A 21,657-nucleotide genomic window follows, 5' to 3' on the forward strand; every position below is an offset into this window, starting at 1 on the left:
GAAAACTCATGTTCATACAAAAACCTAGAGCCCAAAACTGGAAACAACCCAGATGATCTTCATAAATAAACTATAGTACATCTACATCATGGAATACTATTCAGCAAGGAAAAGCAACAAACTATTGATACATGCAATGCCTTGGATGGACCTCAAGGGAATTATGCTGAGTGAAAAAAAGCCAATCCCCAAACATTACATACTACATGATTCCATTTACATAACATTTTCTAAATTGCCAAATTCTATAGATGGAGAAAAGATTAGTGCTTAGGGACGGGAAATGGGGGTGGGCACAGCAGAAGGGAGATAGTTGTTTTTATAAAGCACAGCACGAGGGTCTTTGTGATCATGGAACTGTTCTCTGTCTGGACTACCATGGTGGATGTATGAACCTACACAGGTGACAAAACTGCACAGACGTGAAGACACACACACAGACACGAGTACAAGTAAAACGGAACATCTGAATAAGATCACTAGATTATATCAACGTCAAGATCCTGGTTGTGACACTGTACTATAATTTTTCAGGTGTTACCATTGGGGAACTGGTACAGTGTGATGGGATCTCTCTGGAGTATTTCTTACACATTGATGTGAATTTTACAGTTAGCTCTGAAGAAAATGTCAATCCGAAAATAGTTAATGATTGATTTGAGCATCGTAGTCATTTCTCATAGGGAAAAAAAAAAGTCTGACACGTAAATAGCTGGTCTTCAGGGGTGCACAAATGTCTATTGTCGACCTTAAAAACTAAGGAGCGAATCGTGTAGACCTCACCTTAGGGGAAAAGAGCAGCAGGAAGAACATCGAGAAGGGAGGCGGTACGTACAAGGACGTTTTCCAGACAAATGAAGCCGATTCTTTCCTGATCCCAATGGTTCATACAACACTGAAAATCTTCCAGAGAGAATATCTTTACAGAGCAAACAGCACAGCTCTTTTCCTCTTTGAAGTGAAGATACAACATACACGCTTCGAGAGGGCCCGGGTCACTATTTTTCTGTTATCACACTGTGCCTACCTCTTAAAGACCAGTCCCCTTTTCAGCTTTCTAGATCACTGGAGCGAATCTTCCATGGACTAGGAAACTGCCCAGCAGACCTGCGGATGAGGAGGCCCGTGCCGGCGCCTCTACGGCCAGGTGCACGAGCTGACCCTACGCTCACCTTCAGGTCATCACCACCTTCCTGGGCAAACACTTCTAAGAGCCACACACACAGAGGAAGAGGCCCTTGGGGTGAAGCCAGAATGCCTGGGCCCAGGCCAGCTACACTGCTGGCTTATTATAAACGTTAATATATGCTCAGTAGAAAAATGAATCCAATGGTGTAGAATCCTCAGAAAGAAAATATAAAAGACAGCCAAATCTATCCCCACAGGTAGCTACTCTCAATCTTTTCAGATCTGCATGTGTCTGTCTCGCTCTCTCTCCATGTCTCTGTGTGTGTGTGCCCCTCTCTCTGTGTCTCTCTCTCTTGCATGTCTCTCTCCGTGTCTGTGTCTCCCTGTCTTTCTTCCCCTGTGTCTCTCTCCCCGTCTGTGTGTGTGTGTCCGTGTCTCTGTTCGCATCTCTCTGTGTGTCTCTGTGCATGTCTCTCTTTCTGTGTCTCTCTCTGCCCATATGTCTCTCTGCATGTCCGTGTCTTTCTGCGTGCGTGTCTGTGTTCACATACACTTAAATTTGATAGAAATTAATTCGTACTATATATATCCTGTTCTGTAACTTGCTTTTCTCATGCCAGTTCCAGAGATCTACCTTATTCTTTGAAATGGCTGCAGACTATGAATGGTTTAGAATTTATGTATTCAACGGTGTTATTCAAGAGTGTTTTAATTTTTGGCTGATACGAAACGCAAGAAAGCTGCAAACACCATTTCAAATGTACCTGTGCACGTGTGCATAACTCTGTACCCAGACGGAAAATGCTTTGAAGCAGAACTGCTCAAAGATTTTATCAAATCGCCCTCTGAAAAGGTTGAACTAATTTATACAACTGTCTAGAGAAGTGAAACTGTAAAGGTATGGCTCAATACAACAGAAGACATATAAAACCATCCTCCCGCTCGCCCCAACTCCACAAATACATGTTCACTGCACATTAACATGGACGAGATCACGGATTCGAACGAAAACACACTGACGCCACATAAATATGTAAGGGCATCTTCTCAGTCAGTAGTTCACAGAGTGTTCCATGGACCCCAGGGGTCTGTCAGGTCATAACTATTTTCGTAATCATCCTCAAGTGTCCTTTGCCCTTTTTACAGGGTTGACATTTGCACTGTGATACAAATGCAATGGTGAATAAACCTCCAGGCCCTTTGCCTGAACCAAGGAAGTAAGGAGCACTGAACGCTATGAGAAGTCATTAGATCCTTCGCTACTCGAAGATAGCTGTCGAGACTCCCGCCCCCTGGTGTACACACCATGTATAATACCAGCCTGCTGAGTGTGGGAGGGACTGAGCTACTTCCATGACCAGGTTACGACATGGCAGAGGTGAAGGGATTTTGCAGATACAATTAGGATGCCCAATCCGTATGACTGAATTACTCAAAAGGCAGAATATTCTGGGTGATTTGGACATAATCAAGTGAGTCCTTGAAAAGAGGGCTGTAGGCCTTCCCTGAGCTAACATTAGAGGTAGCAGACTCTCATTCTTTTGCTGACCTTGAAGAAGCAAGTGGCCATGAGTTCTATAGCTGCACAGAATGGAATTCTGCCAACAGTCCCAACCTGTGGATATGTCACCTTATGTGGGAAAAGGGACGTGGCAGATGTGAGTAAGCTAAGCACCTTGAGATGGGGAGACTGTTCTGGATCATCTAGGCAGGCCCAATGTGATCACAGGAATACTAGTAAGAGAACGAGACCAGCAGGAGAGTCAAGGAAGGAGACGCGATGATGGAAGCAGGGGTGACAGTGAGAGAGAAATCTGAGGTTGCTATTCTGTTGGCTTTGCAGATGGAAGAGGTCTCCAACAAGGCAAAACTGCAGGCAAAGGCGAGGAAACAGGCTAGAGCTTCCAAAAGGAAGACAGCCCTGCCCATACCTTCACTGTAGCCCAGTGAAACCCAAATCATAGTTCTCACCTCTAGAACTATAAGATAATCAATTTGTGCTGTTTTAAGCCAGCACGTTCTTGTAATTTATTACAACAGCAATAGGAAATCCCTAAATAAATACCTAAAACTGTGGAAGCAACTTCGGAATCGAGTAATAGACAAAAGCTGGAAGAATTTTGAGAAGCATGATAGAAAAAGCCTGACTGCCTTGAGCCGACTTAGTGGAAATACAGACGAGAACAACTAGTAACAGCTAGTGAGGATTCAGAAGGAGGTCAGGAACATGGTAGAGGAAACCTGTATCATACTAGGGAACGCCTAAATCATCACGAACAGACTGTTGACAGAAATGTGGATGTTAAAGGCTTCGCCAGTGAGGTCTCAGATGGAAGCAAGGAAAATGTTATTGGACGCCAGAGGAAAGTAGATCCTTACCAGGTAGTGGCAGAAGACTTGGCTGAATTGTGCATCCTATAGTTACGTGGAAAGCAGAACTTCTCAACAATGAACCTGGATGTTTGAGCTGAGGAGATTTCCAAGTAGAGTGTTAGGGGTATGGCCTATTTTCTTCTTGCTGCTCATAGTAAAATGCAAGAGGAAAGGAAGAGATTGAAGGAAGAACTCTTGAGCAAAAAGGAACCAGGACTTGATGATTTGGAAAAATTTCAACCTATCCTAATTGCCAAAAAATGCTAGAATTAGGGGACTCGCTGTCAAGAAAGCTCTGGGGAGAAAGTCAATGGTGTGGCGGGAAAACATTATATGAGTACCTTGGAAGGGTCAAAAGGTCAGATTAAACATAAGATTATTCATGGATCCCCTCTGCCATCTCAGCAGAAGCCAGAAGTATAGACGGCGTCATTCAAGAAAGATCTGTGGAAGAGTCTCTTTCCCAGTGGGGTGATCACCAGTATAAACGAGGGAAACCCATAGAGTTCGTGAGAATTTTAGAACAGCAGGAACACTGCCAGCCTGCAATTAAAAGGGACAGAAAGAGAAAAAAATGTAAGAAGGCTGTTAGACTCCCCAAATTCTACAGGCAGAAAATACGCTGATATAACTACTCAGTTGCAAACATGTGCTATTTTTCCTGAACAAGGGAGGCTGATTCTGAGGGCAGAGCTGCAAACTCAGAACGTAGAGCTGTGAAACACAGTGTATCATCCCTAGGCCTGGAACCTAAAGGACTTGGATTTGGGAATTTCTTGAGACTGGTGAAGTCTTTTTTTTTTTTTCACTTAAAGCTTGAAATCTTTTTGCCTGATGTTTTCTCACTTTTGTAAATGGAATGCCTATAACCGTTATTTTATGCCTGTCCGTTGTATTTTGGGGAGCAGATAACTTGTTTCTTGACTTTCATAGGTTTGTAGATGGAGAAGTGTTATAGCCAAAGCTTCACCCATGCCTGACTTATATAATTTAGATGATGAGATTTGGGACGTTTCTGCTTATGAAATTACGATGAGATTCTGCAATTTGAGTTGACGATGTGATGGGCTGAAACTTCTTTTTTTTTTTTTTTTATCGGTACGCGGGCCTCTCACTGTTGTGGCCTCTCCCGTTGCGGAGCACAGGCTCCGGACGCGCAGGCTCAGCGGCCATGGCTCACGGGCCCAGCCGCTCCGCGGCATGTGGGATCTTCTCGGACCGGGGCATGAACCCGTGTCCCCTGCATCGGCAGGCGGACTCCCAACCACTGCGCCACCAGGGAAGCCCGGGATGAAACTTTTAAAGAAGTTGGAATGGACAATGTATTTTGCAGGTGGAAGGGACATGAAGGTTTGTGAGCCAGACGACAGATGTGTTAGCATTAAAATGTCGCCCCCAAGATGTCAATGTCCTAATTCCCAGAACCTGTGAATATGTTACCTTATATGGCAAAAGGTCTTGCAGATGTTTCTAAATCAAAGACACTGAGATGGGGACACTATCCTGGATTATCTGGGTGGGTCTGGTGTAATCACAACAGTCCTTAAAAGAGAAATAGAGAAGCAGGAGGGTCACAGGCTAAGTAAAGATGTGATGACAAAAGTAGGGGTGAGAGAGAGAAAGATCTGAAGATGCTACCCTACACTGCTGGCTCTGAAGATGGAGAGAGAGGGCCATGAGCCAAAGAATACAGGCATCCTGAAGAAGCTGGAAAAGACAAGGAGACAACAGACTCTACAGACTCTCTACTAATTCTGTAGAGCCTCCAGAAAAAGAAACAGCCCTGCTGACACATGCATTTTAGCCCACTGTGATCCATTTTGGATTTCTGACCTCAATAATTATAAGATAATGAATGTGTGTTTTTTAAGCCACCAAGTTGCCGGTAATTCGTTAGAGCAGCAACAGGAAACTAACACAACCTCAAACCTCAGATGAGACCCTAGCCCCAGCTGACACCTGCATGGCAGCCTTGTAGGAGTTATAGAGCAGAGGACCCAGCTAAACAGAACCCAAACTCCTGACCCAGGGAAATAAGAGAATGAATGGAAATTGTTTTAACTCAATAATTTATGCTACCTGATTATGAGGCAATATAAAATTAATAAGAGGGAGTAGCAAAAATATTTCATGAGCACTCAACCTTGAGTATATCAACATTTTAACATTCTGTGTTATGAAATGGGAAGGATTGTTAAAGCATTTTTGTTGCACACCAAAGCATCACAGGTGACTTGAGGAAGGTCACTTGTGTGATTGTTTCAGTTTTCATCTGAATTAGCTGCTTTTCTCATGGAAGAACAAATTTATTTCAAAGAGTAAATTACAGCAAACTGTGTCTATTCATATTTGAATATTTGCCAAAAATTTTTTTGAAAATGAATTAAATGAGCCTGTCAATTCAAGGAAATCAACCGACAGTATCAGCTGACAATAAGAAAATTTAGCTTTCAAAAAAATATACACAACTTTGGAAAACGTGTAACTGGCACCATGAGCCTGTCAGCTTCCCAATAAAGACTCTTCCTATCAGATCACTGGTGATATTAACAAATATGACATTTGAATATTGCATAAGGAAAAGTGTCATCATTTAAAAGCTCAACACAACTCAGGACACTAGTGTTTTCCAGAAAATGTATGTAGGATGTTACAAAATCATGAATGGGCAAAAGATTCATTCAAAGGGTAAGAAAGTCCAATAAGGTTCAATGAAAACAAATAAGGAAAGTTTACTGATATGCCACTTAGCCTTAAGAAACCACAGCTTCTCCAGTCCTGGTGTCTAAATGTGCATGTGAACAGTAATAATAAAAAAAAAAAAAAACACCACCCATTTAGGAGAAAAACCCTGCAGAAAGTAGGCATAGAGGGAACGTTCCTCAACATAATAAAGGCCATATATGACAAGCCCACAGCAAACATCATCCTCAATGGTGAAAAACTGAAAGCATTTCCACGAAGATCAGGAGCAAGACAAGGTTGCCCACTCTCACCACTCTTATTCAACATAGTTTTGGAAGTTTTAGCCACAGCAATCAGAGAAGAAAAGGAAATAAAAGGAATCCAAATCGGAAAAGAAGAAGTAAAGCCGTCACTGTTTGCAGATGACATGATCCTATACATAGAGAATCCTAAAGATGCTACCAGAAAACTACTAGAGCTAATCAATGAATTTGGTAAAGTGGCAGGATACAAAATTAATGCACAGAAATCTCCTGCATTCCTATACACTAATGATGAAAAATCTGAAAGTGAAATTAAGAAAACACTCCCATTTACCATTGCAACAGAAACAATAAAATATCTAGGAATAAACCTACCTAAGGAGACAAAAGACCTGTATGCAGAAAATTATAAGATGCTGGTGAAAGAAATTAAAGATGATGCTAATAGATGGAGAGATATACCATGTTCTTGGATTGGAAGAATCAACATTGTGAAAATGACTCTACTACCCAAAGCAATCTACAGATTCAATGCAATTCTTATCAAACTACCACTGGCATTTTTCACAGAACTAGAACAAAAAATTTCACAATTTGTATGGAAACACAAAAGACCCCGAATAGACAAAGCAATCTTGAGAATGAAAAATGGAGCTGGAGGAATCAGGCTCCCTGACTTCAGACTATACTACAAAGCTCCAGTAATCAAGACAGTATGGTACTGGCACAAAAACAGAAATGTAGATCAGTGGAACAGGATAGAAAGCCCAGAGATAAACCCACGCACATATGGTCACCTTATCTTTGATAAAGGAGGTAAGAATATACAGTGGAGAAAAGACAGTCTCTTCAATAAGTGGTGCTGGGAAAACTGGACAGGTACATGTAAAAGAATGAGATTAGAACACTCCCTAACACCATACACAAAAATAAGCTCAAAATGGATTAAAGACCTATATGTAAGGCCAGAAACCATCAAACTCTTAGAGGAAAACATAGGCAGAACACTCTATGACATAAATCACAGCAAGATCCTTTTTCACCCACCTCCTAGACAAATGAAAATAAAAACAAAAATAAACAAATGGGACCTAATGAAACTTCAAAGCTTTTGCACAGCAAAGGAAACCATAAATAAGACCAAAAGACAACCCTCAGAATGGGAGAAAACATTTGCAAATGAAGCAACTGACAAAGGATTAATCTCCAAAATTTACAAGCAGCTCATGCAGCTCAATAACAAAAAAAACAAACAGTCCAATCCAAAAATGGGTAGAAGACCTAAATAGACATTTCTCCAAAGAAGATATACAGACTGCCAACAAACACATGAAAGAATGCTCAACATCATTAATCATTAGAGAAATGCAAATCAAAACTACAATGAGATATCATCTCACACTGGTCAGAATGGCCATCATCAAAAAATCTACAAACAATAAATGCTGGAGAGGGTGTGGAGAAAAGGGAACCCTCTTGCACTGTTGGTGGGAATGTAAATTGATACAGCCACTATGGAGAACAGTATGGAGGTTCCTTAAAAAATTAAAAATAGAACTACCATACGACCCAGCAATCCCACTACTGGGCATATACCCTGAGAAAACCATAATTCAAAAAGAGTCATGTACCAAAATGTTAATTGCAGCTCTATTTACAATAGCCAGGAGATGGAAGCAACCTAAGTGTCCAACATCGGATGAATGGATAAAGAAGATGTGGCACATATATACAATGTAATATTACTCAGACATAAAAAGAAACGAAATTGAGCTATTTGTAGTGAGGTGGATGGACCTAGATTCTGTCGTACAGAGTGAAGTAAGTCAGAAAGAGAAAAACAAATACCGTATGCTAACACATATATATGGAATCTAAGGGAAAAAAAAGGTCATGAAGAACCTAGGGGTAAGACATGAATAAAGACACAGACCTACTAGAGAATGGACTTGAGGATGTGGAGAGGGGGAAGGGTAAGCTGGGACAAAGTAAGAGAGTGGCATGGACATATATACACTACCAAATGTAGAATATATAGCTAGTGTGAAGCAGCCACATAGCACAGGGAGATCAGCTCGGTGCTTTGTGACCACCTAGAGGGGTGGGATAGGGAGTGTGGGAGGGAGGGAGACGCAAGAGGGAAGAGATATGGGAACATGTGTATATGTATAACTGAGTCACTTTGTTATAAAGCAGAAACTAACACACCATTGTAAAGCAATGGTACTCCAATAAAGATGTTAAAAAAATAAAATAAAGTAGAGTTGATAAATACTAAAAAAAAAAAAGAATAAGCAGGAGTGGCTATATTAATAGTGGATAAGGGAAACTTCAGAGCAAGGAAAGTGCTAGAGAAGAAAAAAGGGACATCATGATAAGAGGATAAACCTATCAGGAAGACATCATGATCCTAAATTTGGGTGCACCAAAAAAGCAGACTTAAAATACATGAGGCGGAAACAGAGAGCTAAGAGGAGATACAAATCCACAACTACAGTTGGGGAATTCAACGCCCTACTCACAGCAATTGACAGGACTACTAGACAAAAAATCATCAAGGTTGTAGAAAAACCAGTAAACACAACCAACCATCAAGATCTAGGTGACATATAGAGAACAGTTCACCCAACAACAATAGTTATAATGATGGAACTGTTCTGTGCCTGCCTATCATGGCAAGTACACAAACCTGCACGTGATAAAACTGCAAAAAACTAAGCACACACGCACACAGAAGTGAGTACAAGTAAAAACTGGGAAATCTGAATAAAATGGTTGTGACAAACAAAAACAAACACACAGATATAGAGAACAGAATAGTCATTACCAGAGTGGGGGCGGGGTGTGAAATGGGTAAAGGGGATCAACTCTATGGTCATGGAGGAAACTAAATTTTTGGTGGTGAGCACCCTGTAGTGTATACAGAAGTAGAAATATAAGGTTGTACACATAAAACTTATATAATGTTATAAGCCAATGTTGCCTCAATAAAAACCAAATTTTAAAAAATACATGAGTTTTTTTAAAAAACAAACAAAAAAATGTTTGTGATATTATAGTACAATTTGCAACATGTTACCACTGGGGAAAACTAGGTGAAGGGAATAACGGCTCTTTCTGTAGTATTTCCTACAACTACATGTAAATCTGTAATTATCTAAAAATAAATTTGTTAAAAGTAGGCAAAGGGGACATCCCTGGTGGCGCAGTGGTTAAGAATCCACCTGCCAATGCAGGGGACACGGGTTTGAGCCCTGGTCTAGGAATATCCCACATGCTTCAGAGCAACTAAGCCCATGTGCCACAACTACTGAGCCTGTGCTCTAGAGCCCGCAAGCCACAACTACTGAAGCCCGTGTGCCTAGAGCCCGTGCTCTGCAACAAGAGAAGCCACTGCAGTGAGAAGCCCATGCACCGCCATGAAGAGTAGCCCCCGCTCACCACAACTAGAGAAAGCCCACGTGCAGCAACGAAGACCCAACACAGCCAAAAATAAATAAATAAAAACAAATAAAGTACAAAAAATAAAAGTAGGCAAAGGGAAAGTTGAGAATCAAGGTTATTTTGTCAAAAAAGGTTTGACAGTTAAACATCTGGACTTCAGCAGCACAGAGAAACTTAGAAAATATAGGGTTGGACTCTTCCACTGTTGGTGGGAATGTAAACTGATACAGCCACTATGGAGAACAGTACGGAGGTTCCTTAAAAAACAGAAAATAGAACTACCATATGACCCAGCAATCCCACTACTGGGCATATACCCTGAGAAAACCATAATTCAAAAAGAGACGTGTATCCCAATATTCATTCCAGCACTATTTACAATAGCCAGGACACAGAACCAACCTAAGTGTCCATCGACAATGAATGGATAAAGAAGATGTGGCACATATATACAATGGAATATTACTGAGCCATAAAAAGAAACGAAATTGAGTTATTTGTAGTGAGGTGGATGGACCTAGAGTCTGTCATACAGAGTGCAAGTCAGAAAGGGAAAAACAAATACAGTATGCTAACACATATATATGGAATCTAAAAAAAAAAAAGGTTCTGAAGAGCCTAGGGGCAGGACAGGAATAAAGACGCAGACTTTATTTAAGACGCAGAGAATGGACTTGAGGACACGGGGAGGGGGAAGGGTAAGCTGGGACGAAGTGAGAGAGTGGCATGGACATATATACACTACCAAACGTAAAATAGATAGCTAGTGGGAAGCAGCCGCATAGCACAGGGAGATCAGTTCGGTGCTTTGTGACCACCTAGAGGGGTGGGATAGGGAGGGTGGGAGGGAGACGCAAGAGGGAGGAGATATGGGAACATATGTATATGTATAACTGATTCACTTCGTTATAAAGCAGAAACTAACACACCATTGTAAAGCAATTATACTCCAGTAAAGATGCTAAAAAAAGAAAAAAGAAAATATAGGATTGGCCCCCCCCCAAAAAAAAAAAACCCAAAAGCCTGAACGAACTTTTTGGCCAACCCAATAATTGAAAATTGTTTTAAACCAGCAAGTTTGTGGTAATACGTTAGGCAGCACTGGAAAACCAACATGAGCAGAAAAATTATTACTTTCATGAAAATGTGCCCTTTTAATATTCTGATAAAACAGCAAGTATGCTTAAAGCTTTTCTGTGGCACCTCAAAATACAGAGGTTGACACAGGAAAAGCATTTGCGCGACTGCATCAGTTCTAAGCACTGCTAGCCACTTCTCTCATACAAGATTCTTCCTTGAAGGATTCAGTAGTACGACTACGGTTATACTGACTTGAATATCTGACAGACATTTTCTTGCAAATGAATGAAGTGAGCCCTTCACTTCAAGGGAAACAACTAACAGTATTTTTGCCAATGGTAAAATTTAAGATTTCAAGCAACGTTAAGAATTTTGAAAAACTACTACTGTGAGCTTGACAGCTTCCCGATACTTAAAGACTTTTTCCAATGAGATGGGTGGTGATAGTAACACAGGTGATGTTCTGGTGGAGAATGGAATGCGTCAGCACCAGGAAAGTCTGCATAAGGCAGGGCACTGACATCTTCCCAGGGACCAGTGCACGACGATGCTCCCAAACCACGACCAGTAAAAGATCCCTTCAAAGGATAAGAGGGGGGGTCACTGGGGTCAAGGACGGAAGATTCATTCATGCGGTTTCATACTCCACACTGCACTTAACCTGTAAGAAACAACCAATGGCTGAATTTTTGTGTCGCATCAAAGAAGAATGTCCATAATTACATGAATAGTCAATTGAAATATTCCTCCATTTTCCAGCTGTATATTTATAGGAAGCCAGATTTCCTTCATATACTTCAACCATAACAATATATCACAACAATTGAATCTAGAAGCAGATGTGAGAGCCCAGCTCTTCCACTAGGAAAAGCATGGTCATTTACCATAAAAATATGCTATTTATCTTAACAGTTATGGCCGTATTATTTTTCATTTAAAATTAATAAAAATATTTAAAAAAATTTTTTCAGTTTTAAGTTCAAAGATGATAAATATTGATAGACGTGACCCACACCTCAATAGAGATCCTCCATAATTTGAGGAGTCCTGAGACCAAAACGCTTGAGAACCACTGTGGTAGGGTTCTCCTGGGCCTTGAAGCGCCCCCAGCTCTGCCAGGCCAGGAGTGGCTCTGTGCGCTGCTGTAGTTAATGAGCTACACCCTGACCGGGGAGCTACAGCACTGGCCTGTGCCTTCAACCAACTGTGACTTACCTCCTCCTCCTGCACTCGGCTTCCTGTGGCCATGATCTTGATCATCCAAGGCATCGGCCAGGTCAAATTCACTACCTTCAGTGAAGCCCCAAAACATAAAAAAAAACAGCCAACTGATTAGCAACTGGGTACAAGATTCCAAAAAAACAAGTCAACATTCGTGGGCTCTGCTGATCAGCGCAGTCAATGAGTTAAGACAAAGAAACTTAAATTGGGGTCTGACTCCTTCTACAGACACTGATAATGGAAATACCAACAGGATGGAGCAAGTTACTGCTTTCTGCCTTTGCAATATATTTACCAATTTTCCACTACTTTATATTCCCACACGTGCTTTGCTTAGGCCAGCAGTCAGACCATTTTAACAGTAAACTCACTGATTATAGGTATTAACCCAAGATTCAAAACCAGCTGCATAGAGTCAGAAACTGGACACTCAAGAGGGAGGCTACGTGGTCACAATGCGCCTCTTTGAGGCTGCAGATGTGAAGACGTGAGGGCAAACTGTGAAGCAGCACTCACTCTTCTGGGTCATGACTGTCTCTTCAGAAGAAAGGTAGCTATCCACTTCAAGGAACACGGTAGCATGCTCCTTAAGTACTAGTAACAAGTTGCCAGATGGGAGCAACGACTGCGCTCCCCACCCCAAGGCTACGTTTCTCTTTATATCAGTGAAGATATCTGAATAGTAAAATGGCCCATCTGGAGAAAAGTTAAAACAGCTCCAGGAAAGAGTCACAAAGAAGCAACAAGTTCCAAAATCCTTCAGTGAAAGATGACACTGTAAAGCAAATGCCATTTCAAAATGCTCCATCTGCCTAAAGAAAATGTTTGATGGGCTTCATAAAACCTAAACAATTATATCTTCCCTGATTTTAGAGTGTAAAATGGTTGAAAAGGGGAGGAAGTCCAAATGCATTTTTCTCTTGAAATTCTCCCAAGCAGGACTTTTCATAAAACACACAGAAGTCATAGTGACTGGTCATACTCTATTAAGTTAAACCCAGTGTTCAGATGAAGGTCTCGGTTGGCATTACACACACAGGACTTAAAACTATGGGTAGTTCAACTGGATACTATCCCAGAAGGAGCTCCACGGGGTCCATCCTTAGTGCCCTCCTCAGAACAGCCGTGTTACCTGCAGGCTTTGCTGGAGCTCTGGTCGCTCCCGGTCTCCTGGTTGTGGTGGTGACACGGTCCCATCTCTCTAAAGGGGGAAGGGGGACAGCAAGGGGAGCACAATTAGTAACACACACAGCAGCCCCTGCACGGCTCAGGGAAGTCACAGCATGAGCACAGCACTCCTGTCCTGGTCCTGAGGTCCCTCTAATGCCTCTGAAGAGCCACCCTGAGGATGACAAAGAGATGTAAGAGGGTTTACAGGAGACGAGTTCTGCTTGCTTTTCTTCACAGGATGGGTGGTGAGGTGGACATGATCCCGCATTTGATCTGGTGATTAGTGGAGCTGGGACTTGAGCCCAGATCTACAGGAGATGACCACATGCTTCAGGGGTCCCAGAGCTTGAGCACAACCCGAGAGCTCCAAGCCTTGGCTGTCACCACTCTCAACCCGGCACCGTAATCACAGGTAATACTGCCCAGGGATGAAGTGACGCTATGTTCCCAGTAGAGTATGGGAGTGTCTCATCAGCTGAAAGTGGTTACAACACCAACAAAATATTGTATATAAGTGCGGTTACTGCTGTTAATACTAGGTCTTTCAGCTCAACCATATTCCTTTAAAATTGTGGACTTCTTGCACATCAATTACGTAGCATGCCACACAGGAGTTTTCCAGTAGTTTTTCTTGAACTTCAAGACTACGTTGTTAAAAAAATAAAAATAATGAAGCCTCCCAAAAAAGACTATGCTGTAACTGTTCCTACAATTAGAGGTGGAAGAAGGAAATGAAATTTAAGTAATGGGAGAGGCAGAGATGAAACAGGTTTGGCTGTGTGCACGGCAACCATTCAATAATTAATCAACTACCCAGAAAAAAATAGCAAAAATAGAAATTGGTTGAAAGTAAAAGGATGGATAAAGGTATAGTATACAAATAACAACCATAAGAGAGCTGGGGGAGCTACACCATTATCAGATAAAATAGTCTTTAAGACAAAAATTGTCATAGGAGTCGAAGAGTGACATTTTATACTGATAAAAGGATAAACCCGCAGTAAGATATACAATTTTAAACATGTGCACCTAACCATAGAACCCCCAAAATATATGAAGCAAAATGTAACAAAACTGAAGGGAAGGATAGACAATTCAACAATAGTTGGATAGCTCAATACAATCCTTTCAATCATAAGTAGAACAAAAGGGAAATACAAGATTTGAACGACACTATAAACCAACTAGATCTACCAGACATCTATAGAACGCATGCCCTCAAACCAGCAAACACATTCTACTCAATTACACATGGAACATTCTCCAAGACAGACCACATGCTAGGCTACAAAACATATCTCAATATATTTTAAAATTCTGAAATCATACAAATTGTGTTCTCCAACCACCATGGAATGAAAATAGAAATCATTAACAAAAGGGCATTTGAAAAATTTCCAGCTATATGGCAATTACACAGCACACTCCTAATAACCAATGGTTCAGGGAAGAAATCACAAGGGAAATCATAAAATACACTTGAGATGAATGAAAATAAGAACACAACATATTAAAATTTCTGTCACAGCAAAGGAAACCATTGACAAAACAAAAAGACAACCTACTGAATGGGAGAAAATATTTGCAAATGATTGATCGATAAGGCATTAACATCCAACACATACAAACAGCTCATACAACTCAACATCAAAAAAACCCAAACAACCCGATTAAAAAATGGGAAGAAGTGAACAGACATTTTTCCAAAGAGGAAATGCAGATGGCCAACAGACACATGAAAAGAGGCTCAACATCACTTATCATCAGGGAAATGCCAATCAAAACCACAATGAGGTATTACCTCACACCTGTCAGAATGGCTATCATCAAAAAGACCACACACAAAAAATGTTGGCAACAATGTGGAGAAAAGGGAACCCTCCTATACTGTTGGTAGGGATGTGAATTGGTCCAGCCACTGTGGAAAACAGTATGGAGGTTTCTTAAAAAACTAAAAATAGAACTTCCATATGGCCCAACAATTGCACTCCTGGGTATATATCCAAAAAAACCCCAGAAACACTAATTCAAAAAGATACATCCACCACAATGTTCACAGCAGCATTATTTACAATTGCCAAAATATGGAAGCAATATAAGTGTCCATCAACAGATGAATGGAAAAAGAAGTGATGTGTATACACACACACACACACACACACACACACACACACACACACAATGGAATACTACTCAGCCATAAAAAAGAATGAAGTTTTGCCATCTGCAACAACATGGAAAGACTTGGAGGGTTTTATGATAACTGAATGACAAATACTGTACCATAGCACTTATATGCGGAATCTAAAAAATACAACAAACTAGTGAACACTTAAAAAAGAAACATACTCACAGATTTAGAAAATAAACTAGTATTTACCAGTGGGGAGAAGGAAGGGGGGAGGGGCAAGATAGGGGTAGGGGACTAAGAGGTGCAAATTATTATATATAAAATGTGCTACAAGGATATACTGTACAACACAGGGAGTACAGCCAATATTCTATAATAACTATAAATGGAGTATAACCTTTAAAAATTGTGAAGCACTAAACTGTACACCTGTAACTTACATAATATTGTACATCAACTACTATACTTCAATTTTAAAAAATGGGCAAAGGAACTTAGACATTTCTCCAAAGAAAACATACAAATGGCCATCAGGTACATGAAAAGATGCTCAACATCACTAATCATCAGGGATATGCAAATCAAAACCACAATGAGACATCATCTCATACCTGTTGGGATGACTACTATCAAAAAAACAAAAGATAGGGCTTCCCTGGTGGCGCAGTGGTTGAGAGTCCGCCTGCCGATGCAGGGGACACGGGTTTGTGCCCCGGTCCGGGAAGATCCCACATGCTGCGGAGCGGCTGGGCCCGTGAGCCATGGCTGCTGAGCCTGCGCGTCCGGAGCCTGTGCTCCACAACGGGAGAGGCCACAACAATGAGAGGCCCGCGTACCGCAAAAAAAAAACCAGAAAAAAAAAAAAACCACAAAAGATAGTGTGTTGATGAGGTTGTGGAGAAAAAGGAGCCCCTTCTACACTGTCAGTGGGAATGTAAAATGGTACACCCACAATGGAAAACAGTATGGAGGTTCCTCAAAGAAATGAAAAACAGAACTATCATTTGGGGACTTCCCTGGTGGTGCAGTGGTTAAGAATCCGCCTGCCAATGCAGGGGACACGGGTTCGAGCCCTAGTCTGGGAAGATCCCACATGCTGCGGAGCAACTAGGCCCGTGCGCCACAACTACTGAGCCTACGCTATAGAGTCCATGAGCCACAACTACTGGAGCCCACGAGCCACAACTACTGGAGCCCATGAGCCACAACTACTGGAGCCCACGAGCCACAACTACTGGAGCCCGTGAGCCACAACTACTGAAGCACACGTGCCTAGAGCCCGTGCTCTGCAAGAGAAGCCACAGCAATGAGAAGCCTGTGCACCACAACGAAGAGTAGCCCCTGCTCTCTGCAACTAGAGAAAGCCCACGCAGCAATGAAGACCCAATGCAGCCAAAAATAAATAAATAAAAAATAAGTAAACATTTAAAAAAAAAAAACTATCATTTGATCCAGCAATCCTACTTTTGGGTATATATCCAAAAGAAATGAAATAAGGATCTCAAAGAGGTAACAACATGTCCAAGTTCACTGTAGCATTAATCTCAATAGCCACAATATGGAAACAACTCAAGTGTCCATTGATGGATGACTGGATAATGAAAACGTGGAATATACATGCAATGGAATATTATTCATCCTTAAAAAATAAGAAAATCCTGCCCTTTGGGACAACATGGATGGACTTGGAGGACATCATGCTAAATGAAGCCAGACACAAAAGAATACTACGTGACTCTACTTCTATGAGGAATCTAAAACAGTCAAATTCATAGAGAGTAGAATGGTGGTCACCAGGGGCTTGGGGCAAAGGGAAATGGAGGAGGTGTCAGTCAAAGGGTACAAAAGTCTGGGGGGAAAAAGGAAAATAAGCTGGTGAGGATGTGGAAAAATTGGAATCCTCATACACTGCTGGTAGGAGTGTAAAATGGTACAGCGACTATGGAAAAAAGTTTGGCAGTTCCTCCAAAAGTTAAACACAGAATGACCATATGACCTTGGGATTCCACTCCCAGGGTATACACCCTAAAGAATTAAAAGCAGGTATTCAAATAAGAACATGTACGTGCAAACAAGAACATGTACATGCATGTTCATAGCAGCATTCTTCATAATAGCCAAAAGATGGAAACAGTCAAACGTCCATCAACTGATGAATAGATAAAACTGTGGTCTATCCATACAATGGAATATTACTCAGACATAAAAAGGAGTGAAACACTGATACATGCTATAAGGTGGATGAACCTCCAAAACATTATGCTATGTGAGAGAAGCCAAAGACAAAACGTTCCACATTATATGATACTATTTATATGAGATATCTTGGAGAGATCAGTCAACTGATACAGAAAGTAGATTGATGATGGTCTGGGGCTAGGGGGAGGGAGAAATGAGTAGAAACTGCTTAATGGGTAAGGGTTCTTACTCTGGAGTAATGGAAGTGTTTTAGGACTGGATAGAGGTGGTGGTTGCACCACGGTGAATGTCTTAAAATGCTACTGAATTGTTCGCTTTAAAATGGCTAATTTTATGTTACGTGAATTTTACTTCAATAGCTTACTTACGAAGAGGGAAGGGTGGGAAAGGAGGGTATCATCACAACTGCATGTGCATTCTACCACAATTCAGTTTTAGTAAAAGTATATAGGGAAGTTGAGAATACGGAAAGTCTTTCTCTTAAAATGATCATACTTCCTTCACTCTTTGTGAAGGCTTTGGGTACACGAATGCATACTTCAATGTGGAGGCCACACCAGTGGATGGATTTTTACGGTAAGGGAACCACAAGTGATAATCTGTTGTCATTATGTAGTTTTCAAATCTAGATCATCAGTTTAGAGATGGTTTTATATCTATAATTTCCATTTGACTTTGCACCTATAATATGAAGAAGTACAGCTTACCTGTCTAAATGGGGCTCCTTATGTATACCTTATATTATGGCGATATGTACAGTTAGGAAAGGGAAATGACATTACTGAAACCATTATTTGTGCAACTTTCAGAAAAGCAATTGCCACTTATAGAATATTAGCTTAAAATCCGTATGCTTCATGCAGTGCTTGTGTAAAAATATTTCTTTTTCCAGCTTTAAAAAGAAATCAACTGAACGTAGATGTGAAGGGTTTACTTGGGGAACTCTGATTTCTGTTCTATCCTTATGCTGCGCCACACTGTCTTGATCACGATAGCTTTGTGGACCTCTGCCCTACTACTCACAGTTTCTGAGGAGCCTGGTTTCTCGGAAGATCTGCAGGTGCCGGTTCAAGAGAATGCGCTCCTTACATGTCTAGGGAACCCGATGCTCTGCCACAGCCTGAGCCTGCAGTGATACAGAGCATGACCTTGGATTTGTGTACTTTTAAGATACCATTAACTACCGATTTTCTTGTTGTGAGCCTTTAAATGGGATTTATTGTCATCCATAATTGAGATGAGCAAAGTCTAGCTACTTATCAAGGAATTAGAATAGTAGGTCACCGTCATCAAAGCAAAGAGCTCCTAAAATAAAGACATCTGTTCCTGTGAAGCCTTGCTCAAAATGACAAATGTAGAAAGGATTCTCTGATGCTCAGCAAATGCTGCCTGCAACACTGCACTCCTGCCCGGAGCACCTCTTTGTAAGGTGTGCCGCACCCCTGGGTGTGGCTTAACGACAGTGCCATGGCATTCGGAGAAAATCAGGGCACTCATAAGAAGCTTGATTCGGCAAAAGCAGAAGTGGGTTCCCCCTGTGAGATGATTGCACACAGAGAGAAAAAGGGAGAGATGAGGGGAGAGATGGAGGGAAGTGGGGAGTGAAGGCAGGTGAGAGGGAGGGGCAAATTCTGAAAGCAACATGGTGAACCTTGAAAGTGTTACGCTAAGTGAAAGCAGCCAAGATAGAAAAAAAGGATGGCAGAGCGATGTGGTCTTGAAGGATGTCATTCAACCGAAGACACCATGTGCTGGTGGTCCTACAGGTCCCAGACACACTGGCTCATGGGTGCTGATGAAGATCAGAAGAGCCAGCGCACAGTTGACAAAGGGATATAAATATTAAAAAGTCCTCCATCAGGAAATTAACAAATTTACTAGTTAGGGGTCTGTTTATACTTACTGTGTTTGTTTTGTTGTTTGGTCACGTTTGGTTTTGGAAATGTTAAACAATTTCATTAAAACCATCACTGCTAATAAATTAAGTATATTTATTTTCCTGGGAATCTAAAAGGCCACCTGCATGTATAGGACTGTGGACATGTTCAGGAAAGACCTGAAAATGCTCAAGGCTCTCACCTCACACCACACACAAAACTATAAAGCTCTTAGAAGTTCATTTTTAGGTATATGATCTATTTTGAGTTAATTTTTGTGTAATGTATGAGGCAGGGATCCAAATTCATTTTTTGCATGTGGATATCCAATTGTCTCAGCACCATTTACTGAAGACACCATTCTTCCCCCATTGAATAGTCTTGGCATCTTGGTCACAAGTCAACTGGCCATAGATGTAATGGTTCATTTCTAGACTCTCAATTTTATTCCATTGAGCTCTATGTCTATCTTTAGGATAAGTACCACACTATCTTGATTACCGCACGTTTGTAGTAAGTTCTGAAATTTAGAAGTGTGAGTCCTCCAACTTTTTCTTCTCTTTCAAGATTGTTTTGACTATTCTGGGTTCCATGAATTTCCATATGTATTTTAGGATCTGCTTGTCTGCAAAAATTCTATCTGGAAGTTTGACGGGAATTATGTTGAATTTGTTGATCAGTTTAAGCAGGTGAGCATTCCTCACGTATGCCTGACTCTTACACCACAGACCCAGCTGCAGTAAGTCCTTCCAATGAAATCAGTCAAAGAACAATAATAATGGCTGACACTGCGCACTCACCTTGTACGGAGTCCTCTGCTGAACACTTCATAGGGGCCATCTTATCTAACCCTTACAATTATTATTAATTTATTATTATTAACCTCATGCAACAGATGAGGAAACTGAGGTGCAAAGAAGTCAGATAACTCACCCAAGGTAACAGTTAATAAGTGGCAGAGGCAGGGTTCAGACACAGGCAGTCTAACTCCAGAGCCCGTGCCTTTGTCAGTCCTGAATATACAAAGAGACCTCTCAAACTCATTAAAAAAAAAAAAAGACAAGCAACCTGGCAGAAAATGGGGAAAGGATATGAACAGACAATTCACCAAGAGGAAAATGCAAATGGCAAAAAAATATATGGTTTTTTTATCCATCATACTGGTAAAATGTTTTTGATTGGTGAAATCTGGCGATGGTACGGGTCTGGGGGAAAAACATACTCTTGTAACAGCATCAGTGGGAGTACACAATGGCACATGCATTTTCGAAACAATTTGTCAAAATCTATTAAAATATAAAATACATATACCCTTTGGCCTGATAGTTTCATTATACTTGGACACAAAGGAAATAGACAAGAATGTTCACTGAAGTCCCATTTGTAATTGTGCAAAACAGAAACAAACCACGTGCCTGCCAGTAAGAAGTGGCATCACTGGCCACGGCCAAAGCCACGCCACTGGAATGCCAGCTCCATGAAGCATACGTTTGTGAATGAGATACAGGTATAAAAATATAGATATATAGATAATATAGTGTGTTGAATAGTGGCCCCCAAAATATATAGCCAAGTCCTAAGCTCCAGAACTTATGAATGTGACCTTATTTGGAAAAAGGGTCTTTGCAGATGTAATTAAGTAAAGATCTTGAGATGAGTTCATTCAAGATTATCCAGATGGGCTCTAAAACCAACAAAAAGTGTCCTTATAAGAGACTGAAGAGGAGAAGGCACACACACAAGGAGAAGGCCAAGTGAAGACGGAGGCAGAGACTGGAGCCATGCAGCCGCAAGCCGAGGACCACCTGGAGCCGCCAGAAGCTAGGCTAGGCAAGGAAGCGTTCTTCCCCTAGAGCCTTCAAGCAGGCGTATGGTCCTACCGACACCCTGATTTTGGACTTCTGGCCTCAAGAACTGTGAGTGAATACATTTCTGTGGTTTTAGGCCACCCAGTCTGTGGTACTTTGTTACAGCTGCCTGTAAGAAAGGAAACTAACACAGATAGCTATATTCACTCAGGTCTTCAATACATATTCCGTTTTTTTAAAAGTTGTGAAATACATATAACTGAAATGAAAAAAAGCCC

The 21,657-nt window shown here is 41.2% G+C and overlaps 1 protein-coding gene across 1 annotated transcript in view; it reads right to left on the reverse strand.

Annotated features, from left to right (window-relative positions):
• CD99L2 (CD99 molecule like 2) overlaps nt 1-21,657 on the reverse strand; it is a 111,213-nt gene that overhangs the window by 32,643 nt on the left and 56,913 nt on the right. The window contains exons 3-4 of the mRNA XM_082681952.1: nt 13,327-13,395; nt 12,189-12,263 (exon numbers count right to left, since the gene is read on the reverse strand). Coding sequence (XP_082538078.1) covers nt 12,189-12,263; nt 13,327-13,395 — 144 coding nt within the window. The remainder of the gene's footprint in view (nt 1-12,188; nt 12,264-13,326; nt 13,396-21,657) is intronic.

This window comes from Grampus griseus (genome assembly GCF_964374135.1).
Source record: "Grampus griseus genome assembly, chromosome: X".
NCBI lineage: Eukaryota > Metazoa > Chordata > Mammalia > Artiodactyla > Delphinidae > Grampus > Grampus griseus.